Source organism: Nanorana parkeri, unplaced genomic scaffold (assembly GCF_000935625.1).
Source record: "Nanorana parkeri isolate BGI_ZX_2015 unplaced genomic scaffold, ASM93562v1 scaffold26, whole genome shotgun sequence".
Taxonomy (NCBI): Eukaryota; Metazoa; Chordata; class Amphibia; order Anura; family Dicroglossidae; genus Nanorana; species Nanorana parkeri.
The window spans coordinates 1,592,676-1,608,850 of record NW_017306294.1 but is presented as its reverse complement, the minus strand read 5'-3'; the positions used below and the strand labels follow the sequence as shown (position 1 = coordinate 1,608,850).

The following is a 16,175-nucleotide window of genomic DNA, read 5'->3' as shown; positions in this document are numbered from 1 at the left end:
GTGCTTTTGGACTTGTGCATTAAATCACCTCCTTTAAGGGAAACTAATTTCGATGCACCTCAACAGGGTGCTCTATAATGTAAAATACCAACCGGCTTCTTAGTAAGTACATCTGGCTCACCCCCTTTTTGTCTAATGTACCGTAGCATTGGTCAGTACTGTGATGGTAGCCTTGTTGGTCAATCTTGAGAGGGAGGAAACTTGTCTGCATTTTGCCATATGGTGTGAGCACTCCAGGTTTAGGGCAGGGGCCCTGTGGGTGTCTTCAGAGTATCAGACCCCAACGTGCACTTCAAGGTGAGTGAGGAAATCCATCATAACAAACATGGCGCCTGCCCCTCGTCCTGAAAATTCTAGTTGCCTGGCTTTTATATGCTATACTTCAGTTCTCTTAACAGAGAGCTCAGCTATCAGTGCCTGTTGTCTGATATTTATACACACACAAGAGGTCAAGTAGATGACAATGCCGTAAGAGAATGTAGGTGACCTCTTGTATTCAAACTGAAGTGTCTGATTTATAGTAATTCTCAGAAAGGCAAGGCAAATATGCTTTCGCTAGCAAGCCTGTTTATTTCGTTTCTTGGCATGACTAGTTCTCTTTAGAGACACTACTGAATCCAGTACTAAATCCGCAGAGTCAAGTGGCATAACATCATCATGTTGGAAACCAGAAATGGGTTGTGTTGCGCTCGCTCTCTGTGTGTGATACAGTGTTGCTCACATTGCCATTTATACTGTATATGCAGAGCGAGTCCACTGAGGCTAAGAGTGGATTTTGGAGCACTACTGCACTGTGGTTGCTGTACAAGATAGCCACACTTCAAGACTTTTTTGCACAATTGTGTGAGGCATAACACTTTTTACAATCAGTGATTGCGATATTTAGAGCCTGAACCACATCCAGACATTGGAATTTTGTTTTTGGTGAACTGGAACCAAAGATATGGAAGTACAGTGTCCTGGTTAGGTTAAAAGGCGGAAACCTACTTTGGCAAGCACAAAATCCTGGCCTTCAACACCAACTCATGCAAAAGAAAAAGGGGTTCCCTGGCAGATGAGGCAGTCAAGACAGACACGCACCTGGCAGAGGTGAGAGCTACGAGAAAAATCTAGCGAGAGTAGAAAGAAAAACATTTGCAATCCATTCAAACAGCAGTTTCCGAAGCCCAGAGAGTACCAGATTTGAAGGAGGCACAGCAGAACGGACAGAGGAAGCAACATGACACACTCCCTGTATAAAAGGTCTTAAAGAGTGAGAGGTGAAGAGCGTTTCCAACATAGAAACACCTAGGGTAGAAGCCCCAACACTCACACCAAGTAAAGTATGGCTTCAAATGTCTGATGACAAATCCTTGCAGGAAGAACCCTTCCTAGCTTTGAGGATCATATGAATCACACATTCTACTCCTGTCTCTCAGAACCTCAATAGCCATGCTGTTCAAGCCAGCGAACATGAAGCAGTATAGCAAATTGGTCCTTGAAATAGAAGATTGTGATGATCTGGTAGAGGCCACAGTCAGTGTACCACATGCACCTGATCCAATAGGGAGAAACGAGAATTACCATAACACCTATTATCTCTAACCTACAAAAGCAGACCAGAAAAGGAGTTTTAGCCCTCGTTCACACCTGAACGTTTTGTAGCGCGTTCTACGCTCGACGAACGCTCTACAAAACGCTCAAAAATATAAATCCCATTGTATTCAATGGTCTCGTTCCCACCTTGGCGTATTTCCGCCCGTCCCTAACGCGCTACAAAAAACGGCCCACGCCTGAAAAGGTACAGGTACTACTTTGGGCCGTTTTGTTGCACGTTTTCTTTAAAACATCAAATTGTTTGCAAAACAAATTTTTTTTTTAATATATATATATATATGGGGTCAGCAGTATATGTATATCATAGTGTGCAGGGGACAGGAGTGCAATGTACAACATAGTGAATGTAGTATCCGGTGTCAGGAGTGTAACATAAAACAGAGTATACAGTGCAGGTGTCGGAAGTATAATGTACACCGTAGTGTATACAGTGCAGGGGTATAATGTACAGCATAGGGTATACAGTTACAATGTAAAGAATACAGTGCAGGGGTCAGGAGTATAATGGATAACAGAGTGTATATGGTACAGAGATCAGGAATGTATTGTAGTCAGGAGTATAATTTACAACATTAGTGAATGCATTGCAGGGGTCAATAGTGTATATATACATATATATATATATATATAATCTCTTTAAAAAATCACATTGTTTGCAAAAAATAAATAAATACTGAACTGGATTGAAGGAGTGCAGCTGGCCCAAGTTCCATGCTGCATGATGGAACCGTGAACTCCATTGGCTTTGTAATGGAGAACATCTCTACTGTGTGTGAATGCAAATATAAAAAACACAAAGTCGCTAAACACAGTGCTGGTTTCCACAATTTGGCTTTACTTTGCAGTACAGAAATCATCTTAAACCCTATTAAGCAACAAGTGATGGTAGGACTGTCAAATCAATACTGCATTTCTGTTTGATCCTGCTGGAAGCTGAGAGGGAATACAGAAACAGGCACGCTTGGCCTGCAGAATACTATTGGCTTGGTACTTCATTACAATAAAAAGGAAGCAATCTTTTCCCAGCTGGTGTTAACAACTGTGCACGCCTGGTGCTCCGTGTCACATAATAAGCCCGACCATGAGCTAATGTAGTAATGTAGTTTGGGGGCTGGGGGGGGACAGGAGAGCTGCCCAAATACTTAAGTGTTTTGCAGCACAAAAATAGAGCGATCTGCCAAGTTTCTTCCCGATAGCTTTATATATGTATATATAAAAAAAAAAAATCTTTAGTATACGTGTGTACCAGTGATGACACTAAATTAAAATACAGATAAAAAGTCAATACTGAAGGCAGATCCTTCACTGCAGGATGTACGTGTTCTATTAAACGGGGGAAAGAAAGAAATGTGCCTTCTGTAGTAATTATGACATTATTTATGACTAGGCCAGACAGCGGCAGCAGCTTCATCAGAAAATAAAACAGGAAAGGGCAGAGAGCAATTACCAGAGCAGTATTCTTGGATTTCCAGAACTTTTTACAAAAAAGCAGGCCTTACAATATTGAGTTTCATACAGTGTTCCTAATTCCCAGAAATACGTTTGTAGCGGATTTAGAAATTCTCCTAGGCTTAGGCATCGCATGCCTAGTTTTCACCAAAGATGTCCTCTTTCTTGCGTTTCATCTCTTCAAAGTCAAATTCACAGCCCATCATTCTCTTATAGATGTCCTTGATATCATTGCAGGTGGTTTCAAAGTGGGTGGTGGCATCGTAACAGCGTGAAATAAAGATCTGTGGAAAGGACAATAGTGCATCAGAAACATCTGCCATGTTTTACTGCCGACTGTGTAGCCACTGAGGACCCCTCGCTTCCTGCCCAAAAAATACAACAGGAAATAAGGGGAATCTTCCTAGCAGGGACACAGCACTAAACACTAACAGGGAGTAATCCATCTCCATATCAAAATACTTTAAAAACACTTGGAAGTTCAAATCTGTTTGGCTTCTATAGACTAGAGCAGTCCTTGCTTGAGATGCTTTTGATGATTACGTCCACTGTCACCACTAGGGATATTTTTTTTTTCGGTACTCACCGATACCAATTACCGAGCAACGGAAGTCCCATTCAGGAAGCCAGGTGGCGTGTAAAGACTAGCCACCCGGCTTCCCGATTAACAAGAAAGTCCCCTCTTACCATGGTATGTCCAGCCTGTCACTCCCGGGGCCTCTCCAGCGAGAACGCGGCCTTCCTCTGGTACCCAGCCGGAGCCGGCTGGCCAATCAGGAAGCCAGGTGCCCTGTAATGACGTGGCGCCCTGCTTTCTGATTGGCCAGGAGGCTGGCTCCATGCTCCCTCGTCATGAGATGACAAGGGAGCATGAAGCCAGCTTCCCGGCCAATCAGAATGCCGGGCGCTGCATCATTACACAGCGCCCGGCTCACCGATTGGCCAGCTTCCCGACCACTCAGCCCAAATACTAGAATCGATATGGGTGCTGATACCGAGTAACAGTATATCCCTAGTCACCACAAACACCACTACATGACCACTATCTGCTGAAAATCCTGACAGGCTGCTCTGAGGTCGAGTATCCATATAAAATGATTAGGATTCACACATATACACACACACACACACACACACACACACATATATACACACACACACACATATATACACACACACACACATATATACACACACACACACACACATATATACACACACACACACACATATATACACACACACACACACACACACACACACACACACTTAAATTCTGGTGTGTTATTTTAAATAAAAGGTTGGTTATTATATTGGCTTGGAGTTTCAATTCAACTTCCAAATTCATTAAAGTAATTAAAAATGCCTAATACATTACTTACAAATTATTTAAAAAATAAATAATTTAAAAAAAAGGTGGGGGAAAAAAAAAAGAAAGTCATTTTTTGTTTCGGCCTAACAAATTCTGCTGCACGATTTATTTCAATGGCACACCAAACGCACCTCCCGCCCGCAGTGTGGTGTGCTAGCAAAAAACGTGCATGCAGTTTTATTCTGAAGTAAACTGTTTGAAAAACTCCATTTGTGTTCTTTATTTTTTCACCTTACCCGATCGAGGAAAGCAAAACAAAAAACAAGCCAACTAATGAATTATGAAAATTAGGGATGCACCGATACAAGCATCGGTATCGGCCGCGATACCGAGTATTTGCATGAGTACAAATACATTGGACATACTAAATGCACCAGTTAACACCAACACCAGTTCAACATCTAAAATTGGTTATTCCAACAACCCATTCACTCATAAAACACAGAAATGCACTGTGAGGATGAGCTGATCAGCTTAATAAATGGTACCGGATTAGCACCGATACAAGATTCCTCAAACATTTTTGAGTTTAATCCGGTACCATTTATTATGCTGATCAGCTCATCCTCAGAGTGCATTTCTGTGTTTTATGAGTGAATGGGTTGTTGGAATAACCAATTTTAGATGTTGAACTGGTGTTGGTGTTAACTGGTGCATTTAGTATGTCCATTGAGATTTTAAATAATAAATGTATAATATTTTGTATCATATTTTGACTCTCCGACCCTCCTTACTAGCTGTACTTTGAGCTGATCCCCTCAGATCATCTCACTTCTTTTTCTTGAGTCTAGTTCAAGCAGCGGGGGGTTGTTCACACTATTGTATAGTGTGGCACAGCTGTATCCAATTCTGCATACCTGGCTTTATATTATAAAGTTCTTATAATCTAAAGCCAGGTATGCAGAATTGGATATAGCGGTGCCACACTACAGAGTGTTCATGTTCTTCATAATATTAAGAAACTGACCTAAAATCATGATTTTGTATTGCTTTAGAAAAAATTTGACCTGTCCCTTTAAGAAAAAGTATCGGTAATTGGTATCGGCGAGTACTTGAAAAAAGTATCGGTACTCGTACTCGGCCTTAAAAAAGTGGTATCGGTGCATCCCTAATGAAAATACTTAGTTGCAGCCCTAATGTAAATTGTAGAATTCTATTTGCTTGCGTAGCGGCAGGCAAGCCAAATTCCACAATTCTGCAGATTAAAAACACAGCTTGAATATGTTGGTACTTTATAAAGGACAATTAGACCAAGTGTTCGATACCCTGCACATCTTAAAGATGGTCCCATAACATTTCACATAGAAAACAAGAATAAAGAAAACAAAAAATGAATTCTCACCTGACTGTCTGTTCCCACGTCGGTAGGGGCATACATGTCACAAATGCTAACAAATCTAGAAGGCAGAAAGAAAAGATTATGCATAAGAAGAATCTTCTTGAATAACACATAACACCGAAACATGTGTGCTTACAGCACAATGACTACAAGTATTCTAAAAGATCTGTGTGGGTGCTATGGGTGATCATCAGTGACTAGGAGTTGGTACCACCTGGGCAGGATGTTAGCATGGCATGAATGTGATCATTACTTTTCTAAGGTTACTACACAAACATATGGAATCACTGTCATTTTATTTCTATTTTAGACTTGTGGTAAAGACTGGATTGAATGCAAACAACCTGGGAAAAATATAAATTCCTGTATACGAAAGATTTAAACATTTCAGTAATCCAACAGCGCAGAACAGTTGCACAGTATGAGGCCAGGTTCAAACTTGCACGATCCGTGACCACGGGGCAATGTTGCACAAAACCACGCGGATTGCCGTACGGTCACCGAGTCGCACACCACCGCTGATCGCGCCATTCTTTTCTACTGGCATCCCAGTCGCGCAGGGCGGATTGTGCGGTTTCCTGCTGCGATTCCGCCTGTGCAATCGAACACGATTGTGGCTAAAAAAGCCGTGCATTGCAAAAAAAAGGTGTATGTACCTTAATTCAGCGATTGCCACGCAGATGTAATCCCATTTCTATAGAGCCACGTGGCACCTGGACACGATCACAAGCATCCTGGTCTGCTGGGTTCACACCTGGGTGTTACCATAGGTGCGTTTTTTGCACATTTTTTGTTCAGTGAAACGTGCGTTCGATACTCATTTTTATACCTCCCTGCCGGTATGATTTTTTTTACTTTATTTTCTCTATCTTTTTTCAGGTTTTTTTTTTAAAAAACTTTCAAACTTCCCGCCGGTTCCGCCCCCTGCGACACAGACGCTAGCAAGGGACGGAACCAGGAAGACGGCAGCGGCCGGAGGACACAGCGGGGATTGCGGACAAGGTAAGACTTGCACTATATTCCCGAGTGTGGCTCGGGGTTACTGCTTTGTTAACCCCAAGCCACACTCGGGAATACCAATGGATACGCGCGGATAAAGGCCCCAAAAGAAGCTACTGTACTTGTTTGGGCGTAGGGCGTGTTTCACCTACGCCCAGGTGGGAACCATGCCCATAGGAAATTATGGGATTTCACTTGCTGAGCCTTTTTCAGCGCTGAAATACACCCAGGTGTTCCCGCACAATGCTCTCCTATGTTTAGGATGCAGCATAACAAGGCATGTCAACACCCCATTAAACCTTTCCACAACTAGCACTAAATCTGACAGCGAAGAACTAATCAACAACAGTCACTTACTTCTGCTCAATGGGCTCCAGCAGTTCAAGTGCAGGCCTAATTTCCTTCTCTGGATCACTGGTTTCTACAGTAGTGCTTACTATAGCAATATATTTTCCTTGTGCAGCCACATTGTGTGCATATGAAATCATACACACATAGATATCTAGAAGATAAAACATAGGGTATGATGCCTATATAAATACAGAACATTTGAGACCAAAATAGTCTGAGGCGGAGATAACAGCAAGTGGGGGATGTAGGGAAGAGAATGAACATGGATAACATATACAGGCCAGCTCTTAAACATATATTAATAGAATTTTGATAAAGATTTGGACAACTATCAGGATGTACAAAATCCAAAGTGCTATCTTTATATTCTATAGTTCCCAAGCTTTGGATGGGAACCTTTGCAAACTTTCTAGTCTCTAAAATGCAAACTAGTTTTGCAATCTGAGTTGCAAAACAGAAGGGATTGGCTAAAACTCAGCTTTGGCACCATTGCTTCTCATCTATTCCAGTGAGACTGCTTAAGTTTTATTTTTGAAAAAGGAGTGTTGTCTATAGCTAAATACTGTCAATTGTAGAAGAGAATAGAGAGCAAAGAAAAGAACAAACAAATCTAACCGGGAAACGCCTACAAGTCACATGTGCACAGGTGAAAAATACAAGAGAAAAAACCTACCAGACTTCCTGTTGACCTGGTTTTGAGGAATGATGATCTGGCAGGAGTTTGCATCATTTGTGTTCTTAATTGGGTGGCTTAGAATACAGATAACACGTACAACTTTCCCTACTTTAGTGACACGGTCCGGAACATAACTAGGGTCACAAATCAGCTGCTTGCATCTAGCAATCTGAAAGACAGAATATACAAGAGTTTTCTTTATAGTGCACAGTGGTAGATTATGGTAATGTGCACAAGAAAATGATTTTCCTCTACCGTCAACAAAACATTGCCCACACACAGCACTACCATCATTTATGCAAGCCTCAGAACAGCTGACAGAACAAGGGGTAGCACCCAGAATGCTAAGTGTAGAGAGGGAACTCTAACAGCACACCTATAGTAACTATACATTATTGCCTGTTTTTGGAGCATATTATACAGTTTATAAGCAAATGTATTGGTTGAAAAGTAATTTCTCAATAATCTCAGACCGATCTCCTTACTCCCATTCATCTCCAAACTACTAGAACGCCTTATCTACAACTGTCCGAGTCGCCACCTCACTGATAACCTTCTGGACCCCTTACAGTCCGGCTTTTGCCCCTACACTCCACTGAAACTGCCCTCCTAAAACCTCACAAATGACCTAACTGTTAAAACAATGGCCACTATTCCTTACTCTTGCTATTAGACCTTTCTGCTGCTTTTGACACTGTTGACCACCTGCTCTTCCTCAAAAAACTCCACTCGCTTGGCCTACAAGACTCTGCTCTCTCATGGTTCTCCTCCTACCTAAGCGCTCCTTTAGTGTCAGCTACAGATCTAACTCCTCCCCTCCTCTTCCTGTAGGGGTTCCCCAAGGCTCTGTCCTTGGACCCCTCCTCTTCTCCATCTACACCTCCTCCTTTGGTCAACTAATAACCTCACATGGCTTCCAATACCATCTCTATCCCGATGACACTCAAATCTATCTTTCTACACCACAACTCACCCCCTTGTGTGTCACTAATCTACTAACTGACATATCCGTTTGGATGTCATAACACTTCCTAAAACTCAACCTTTCAAAAACTGAGCTCATTATATTTCCTCCCGCCCGTGCACCTTCCCCAACTTTTCCCTTGAGATTGTGCAAATAAAATTCAAAATATTAACCACTTACAAAGCCATCCACAACTCGGTCCCCAGCTATATCTCCTGCTTTCCAGCTCCCTTGTCCACTCCTCCCATACTCGCCTCCAGGACTTCACTAGAGTCTCTCTCATCCTCTGGAACCCTTTACCCCAACCTGTACATCTATCTCCCACTCTCACTGCCTTTAGGCGATCCCTTAAGACTCATTCCTTCAGGGAAGGCTATCCCACCTCAACCTAACCACTGAACCATCATGTTCTCAAACAATTCATCCCCACACAATTACCTCATGTATCCCTTGCCCCTCCCTTTTAGATTGGAAGCCCTCAGAGGCAGGGCCCTTGCCATTTTGTCTTGAATTGTATTGTAATGTCTGCTTTATATTGTAAAGCGCTGCACAAACTGTTGGCGCTATATAAATCCTGGATAATAATTTCTAAACTACAACATATAGATCACAGTGTCATTTACATGTTGCCCCATTCATGAATAGTAACACTACGAAAATTAGAATAAACCATGCTTTTAAATGAGAGGGGTTATTCTGGGCTGGCCTAGTTTGTTTGCCAGTGTCCAATCCTCCTGTAAATGGTAGTATAATCCAAGGTTAAAGACTTCCTGTGTCTCTCAATGGCAATGAACGAGGAAGAAAACGATACTAACAAATGCCCTTCATATAATATTGATTAATAAAGAGGACTGCTGAAATAGATAAAAGGAAAGCCTACCTCCCCTTCTGATTTTACACCAACAATCCTTCCATTTTCCATAACCAACTCTTCTATTGGCTTGTTTAGCATGTAAGTTCCTCCATAAATGGCACTTAATCTGCAAAGCAAGAAGACCACAAAAAGTCAAGATTTTATCATATACGGTGTAAAAGGATCCTAGAATTATTGCTCTTAGGGCTGCCTGTGCAGTGCTGTCTAAATCGTGGTTTTCATGCAAGTGCAAACCTGTTTACTTTGGTGTGCGAGTACATGTGGGTGTGGGGCTTAGACATTTTGGGGGTATTTAAAAAAAATTAATAAAAGAAGAAAAAAAAAAACCTAACAGAGAACATTTTATAGCTGCAGTATATGTAAACTAGAGAGAAGTAATCACTTCCTTACCTTGCAAAACCTTGTGGCAGCTCTCCAAGGCCATAGAGTGGATAAAGGTAAGGGCTTTTGCCATATCGTGCAAGTGATTCACTGTAAAGCTTAATCCTGTTTAAAGTCTCAAGACAGGGCTGATTCAGATACCTAGTCGAAAAGAAAAGTAACCCATGTACATAAACAAAATTTGTTGAAAGTGAATCATACACATACATAAAACATGCTTTAGCCTTACATGGAAACTCTTTGGGGAAAAAAAAAAAGGGAGGTAGTATAAAGAAACGTGCGTGCTTAAAATGTGAATTGAGGAAGGCAGGATCATGTCAACAGAGATATAAAAGTGGAAGGGTAAAACTCATCAGTATGTTCCCTACTGTGTTTTGTTGGTAACAATTCCTTATTTCCCTCCCGTAGGTGCAACAGGAAGTGAGCAAATCCTTTTCTACACAGTGAGACTTCCCCTTATTCTCTCCATACCACGTGCCCCAAATGGAAGATTGAGCCTCACCGCTTGTTCTGGTGACAACTGCACACATTTTGGATTTCCCAATACTTAGTTTCATTGGTCAGCAAGATAATAAAGAGTGTGTGAATCTACATAGTGGGGACAGGCACAAAAAAAAAAAAAAAAAAGTTCTAAACCTTCCATAATCTATCCCCAAAAAACTATTTAGGCTATACATATTTTTAAAGAGCAAATCCAGGGAACAGGTAGAAGCAGTCAGTAAGTTCATACAATGACTCCTAATCCATGTTCTCTCTAATCCACTGCGGTCAGACTTCTGTCTCCTCATTGTATTACTAATCACATTTAAAGCTTAATTGAACCCTTCGTTTAAATCAGCTAAATACATCCCCAAAGCTTTAAAACATAAGGGGGGTCATTTATGAAAACTGGAGCCAACAGAACATGGAGCAGTTGCCCATGGCAACTAATCAGCATCTCTTTTCAGTTTGCTCAGGTAAGATTTGAAAATGAGAGAGAAAAGCCGATTGGCTGCAATGCAAATTTGCTCCAGTTTTATAAGTGTATAAAGTTGTACAGTTTTTCTTCTCTAAACTGAACCACAGCCTAATTAGAAAAGCCTGTCCACCGACAGCATGCAGATAAATGGGACGCTTCTCTCTGTGGTAAAGCTGTGGTCTGTCTGCCGTAGTCCAATACGCCCCCTGTTGAACTGCAGGAGCTTTACAGATCACAGAGCTGTAGGTTTGACTTCTGCAACGAGACCACTGCTTCCCCACAGAGAGCGCAAGGGCCCCACTTTTCTGCATGCTGTCAGAGGACAGGCTGTGGCTGCTTTTGAAAGAAAATTAACTGCAAGATATTGAACACCTTTTGTTTTTAACGCACTTGGAATGTATTTAGCAAATGTAAAGTTTAATTGGGCTTTAGTTTCCAAGGCAGGTCAGAATCAGACTGGGCGCTTTACAAAAGTTGGTATTTTTTTTTTCTACATGAGGCTCTGTCAGGGAAGTAAAAACATTACTCCTACAAATTGTATTTTACAATGGAAAACTCAAAATGGTGCTGAAGAGCTACAGAAAATGTGGACAAAGGCTGCAGGAAGATAAGATATTTAACCACTTCAGGGCTTACCTGGGAAAAAAAACGTGTCTAGTCCAGAAAGTGTACATAACAGCCAAGTACCTTTATGGACAGACCTAAAAATCACAACCTTAAAGCTTAACTAAAGTCTTGGTTAGGCAAGAAAACTATGCCTATGATTCACATAGACTCACCCTTTGGGTCAATAATACATGCTATACTAGATTACTACTTACAATACATTATTAGAACCATGTCATATATAAAAAAACAGAAAACTCACTCATCAGTCCTGTACAGAGCCAGAGCATGGCCTGTGAAGTCAACGACATCCTGTCCCAAGTCAAACTTCTTGTAAACCTCTTGCATAGTTGTGTTTTTAGGATCAACTCCTTCCATTGTTTTTGCATCATTTTCATCATAATTTGCAACAAAGCCAAGGAATTTCTTAAACCTGCGCTTCTCGAACAAGCCCATCAAACCTTGAATAGCAGAATAAAACAGTAAGTAGACATACAAACAAGTACTTTGCCATTGTAACTAGAAATCACCATAGAATACCTTTATTCTGAACACTCAGTCTAGTGACTGCTAGAATCTGACTTGGTACTCACTGGATGCCAGAGCCTCTGCTTCTGTTGAAGGAACCTTGTAGATCTTTCCTCCTTTGTAGACAAAGCTGCCTTCAATTACTTTGAAATCCAGATAGCGGGTAACTTCAGTAAACAGCAGCATTTTTACCAACTGACCTGAGACACAGGGCAACAGGGCACTATTAGTATAAAAAGTTACATGTCTAAAGCCAAACTCCAGCCAATGTCATTCTAGTTTTGGATAAACAAAAGTGGTTTAAACTATTGATCTAAGGGGAACTCTACTACAACTGGAAGCTAAAATGAACTCTGATATAGTGTCACATGGTAGAAAAACAAGTTAAACCTAAACTAGTAAAATGGGTCAGAAGCAAAATGAAACTGAGCAAAATACTTGTATAATTCAGAGGTTTTTCCTTATATTTATACAAACATCTAGGTATTCCAGGAGAAAATACACACAGGTCTTTAATCAAATTTCACTGTTGCCAGTGGTTTGACCGATATCGATTACGGGCCACCTTTCAGGCTGACCGATATCATGTGCCGATATTCTGTTCACATCTGGCGTCGGCAGATGAACACAAAGCCCAGTGACCGGACTATGTGTTCATCTGTCAGCAGCAAGATTCTGCAGCCAACTGAAAGTAAACAGCAGGCAGTGGGGGGCGACAATAGCCAGCCTGCTTATCGGTAATATATCAGTCAATTTATGACAGATACCAATTAATTTTAAAATTGGGGAATATTGGCCTCAATTATTGGTAGGTCCGATAATTGGTAGGTCCGATAATTGGTCGACCCCTATGGGGTAAATCCAGATAGTAGAATGTGTAGTATAAATCTACTTGTTTTTTTTAGTCCATCACCAGTACACGAAGGTCAAAATGTCATAAGATCCTGGTCTGTTAATTAAAAGACCTTGTGACAGAAGCTGGCCACACACAAGTAGGAATTGGAAAACAGAAATAGAGCAGGAAGGCAAAATGAGCATTCCCCCTGCAATCTTACACATTCAGTATGGAGGAATCTGCTGTACAATTCTTGAAGGCAGCACAGACATAGCTACTGGCTGAGCTTGAATGAATCACGACTGAGGGCCTGTTCACATATTAGGTCCTGATAAGGTGCGGATCTGCAGACGCGGTGCTACTGATGCAGTGAGTTTTTGCCGCGTTCCAGGTAAAAAATAAAAAAACTTTTTTTGGGTGGAGTGGGGCTGTCAGTATGTTAAATGCAGTGCGTTTTTGACGCGTTTCCGGTCCGTTTCCTGACCGGATAAAATGTGACATGCAGTATTTTTTCTGTCGTAACCTGAACGGACTGCGCTCGTGAGAACTGTAGCCCATAAAACACATAGGGATGCATTTTTAGTGCAGGAGCGTACGGATCAGGTCAGGCACCTAAATGCCTGTTCACACGATGTCGGTTTTCTGTGCTGACCTGATCCGTACGCTCCTGCACTAAAAATGCATCCCTATGTGTTTTATGGGCTACAGTTCTCACGTGCGCAGTCCGTTCAGGTTACGACAGAAAAATACTGCATGTCACATTTTGTACGGTCCGGAAATGCAAAACGCGTCAAAAATGCACTGCACCTAAAATACTGACAGCCCAACTCCAGCAAAAAAAAAAAATATTTTTACTGGAACGCATCAAAAACGCAGCTAAAACACATAGCACCGCGTCTGCTGATCTGCACCTGATCAGGACCTGAAACTCATGTGAACAGGCCCTAAAGGATACTCAGTCTGCACATGTACACCTGCACAATAATAAAAGCTGATTACGGACAGCATTGCCCAGATATCTGTACATTTCGTGCTGGTAATAAAGCATTGCTGTAGAACAGTAAAAGTATTCGGGCATAGAATAGTTCATTAATAATTGTGCAATTTCAAGTGAAGTGATTTTTTATCCCAAAAAGAGACGGTATGTAGTGTTTCTAGGTCTTTAACTGCTGAAATAACATTTACAAGGCCAGATTTACCATTAAGCATAGTAGGCATGCGCCTATATGCAGCAGAGGCAAAAAGGCAGCTTTTTCCCTATATAATTATTGGCCATACATTTTTCCTCACTTCATTAGATAAATACAATATTATGGCTATAAAATTGTAATCATTTCATGACCAGTAAAACAAGCAGGGGTGTGGAATTCCTATCGCCCGGGACAGGCAGTTTTGGGCGTCGGGCGAGTAGTTTTTTCTACATTTAGCCCGGCTGCGGGCAAGCAGCACGACTAAATGTACTGTGGGAGCCGTTTCATACAAATGGTTTTGCACGGCTGTACAGCCGTCCAAAATCACTTGTAACAAGCCGAAATCTCACTACTCCGTGTGTGAAGTGATACAGGAATGCAGCCTTCCTGTCACAGGAGAACGAGCACAGTACTGTGCTAGAACTCCTGTGTTGGAGGTGACAGGGTCAATAAAGAGAACCTGTCACCTCCAAATGCTTTCACGCAGGGGCTTGTTAGCCCTTGTGTAATAGCAATAAAGTTAAGTGAAAAAAAAGTAAAAAAATAAATGACAATTAAAAATGTAAATACATAAAACTGGAAAAAATAAAAAAAGTTGATAAAGTAAAAAAAATAAAAATAAATGAGAATTAAAAATAACCAATATTAGGTAAAAAATAAAAAAAAGTAAAAAAAAAAAAACCCCGCTGCACCCACCATCTGCATGCATGGGGTATTGTGTGCGATTGGAGTGGGTGATCCGTTACCGCACGGCAATTGTGCACAAAATTGTGTGGATGGCCTAGCAGTCACAGAATCACATACCACTACATACATACCATTATTGTCTAATGGCACGCCAGTCACGCCTGGCAGATTGCGCGGTTTCACGTCACAATTCCGCGTCTGTGCAAGCAGACATAATCACGGTTGAAAACACTGCATGGTGCGTGTTGCGAAAAAAAGGTACATGTACCTTTTTTCAGTGATTGCCACATGGATGTAACTCCACTGAAATCAATGGGGCCACGCGGCAACTGCTGCATGCAACCGCACACGATCGCCCAAGTCTGCACCAGCCCTAAAGGGTAAATTCACTTTCCCAAGTAATTTGGAAAAATTGAAATACCTGCTCAAATCTGGCCCCCTCCCGCTATACTTACCTTTCAGGGAACGGTCCTTCCCATCCGCCAATATGGGTGTACCATCTGTAATTGTGCCATGTATTCTGAATTTCCCTCGCAAATTGCAAGCACTCGTTGGTCAGCGCAGTCACCTGACGGCACTGACCAATGAGAAACTCTTCTTGGCACTGCTAAATACGGTTTGGGTAAAATTATTTTTTTTGTATCAGGACAAGTAGATTGTCATGAGGGACAAGTAGATCGGGCCCTCGCTGTAGTCCTTGGACAAGTAGTTTTTTCAAAAATTTCCACACCCCTGACAAGCCAATGTTCAGAAAGGTGATGCCAACAGAGGCCTGTTACTCTGGATGCCATAAACCGCACATCCACAGGCACCAACGAGGGAAATCCAGCCGTGTATAAGACAGATACTGGACTTGTAAGAAGAAAAAAAACACTTGACAGATTTCAACCTAAATGGGTTTATAATTAACCTAAATGTAACACATTCGTGGCACACTCGCAATGAGATTTTAACAGTTGCTCTTACCATCTGCTAAATAGCAACAGAAAAAAATCTCAAAAGATTGATTCCTGTGACTATGGTGGGTAGTATTCAGCAGGCAGAATTTTCAGTTGGCTGTATATGGACTGCCAAGAGGGTCTTTAAATCAAGGATACCCTCAAGAGTCTAATTTCTTGGGTGTTTTCACAGCTATCTATCCAGAACCAATTCATCTACATATGAACTGCTGCCTGAACTGACTACAGGAGGATTACTATAGCCAAGCTAATCTATTAGCCCTTAAAGGTTTATGAGAAGATAAACTGCTACTTACCCCCAGCCATAAGAAATTTAGGAACCAGATCCACATTCCAATCTCGTCCCCGTCCCATTGACTCCGGGGGACTTCCAGGGAGGTTAAACCTTTTGTACAGCTAAGAGTTAAAATT

The 16,175-nt window shown here is 41.6% G+C and overlaps 1 protein-coding gene across 1 annotated transcript in view; it reads right to left on the bottom strand.

Moving 5' to 3' along the window:
* Nucleotides 1–2,411: 2,411 nt before the first annotated feature.
* GDI2 (GDP dissociation inhibitor 2) overlaps nt 2,412–16,175 on the bottom strand; it is a 29,169-nt gene continuing 15,405 nt past the window's right edge. Inside the window, exons 3-11 of the mRNA XM_018566101.1 lie at nt 16,061–16,160; nt 12,159–12,293; nt 11,828–12,026; nt 10,011–10,142; nt 9,627–9,726; nt 7,780–7,951; nt 7,113–7,257; nt 5,760–5,814; nt 2,412–3,329 (exon numbers count right to left, since the gene is read on the bottom strand). Coding sequence (XP_018421603.1) covers nt 3,183–3,329; nt 5,760–5,814; nt 7,113–7,257; nt 7,780–7,951; nt 9,627–9,726; nt 10,011–10,142; nt 11,828–12,026; nt 12,159–12,293; nt 16,061–16,160 — 1,185 coding nt within the window. The 3' untranslated portion in view covers nt 2,412–3,182. The remainder of the gene's footprint in view (nt 3,330–5,759; nt 5,815–7,112; nt 7,258–7,779; nt 7,952–9,626; nt 9,727–10,010; nt 10,143–11,827; nt 12,027–12,158; nt 12,294–16,060; nt 16,161–16,175) is intronic.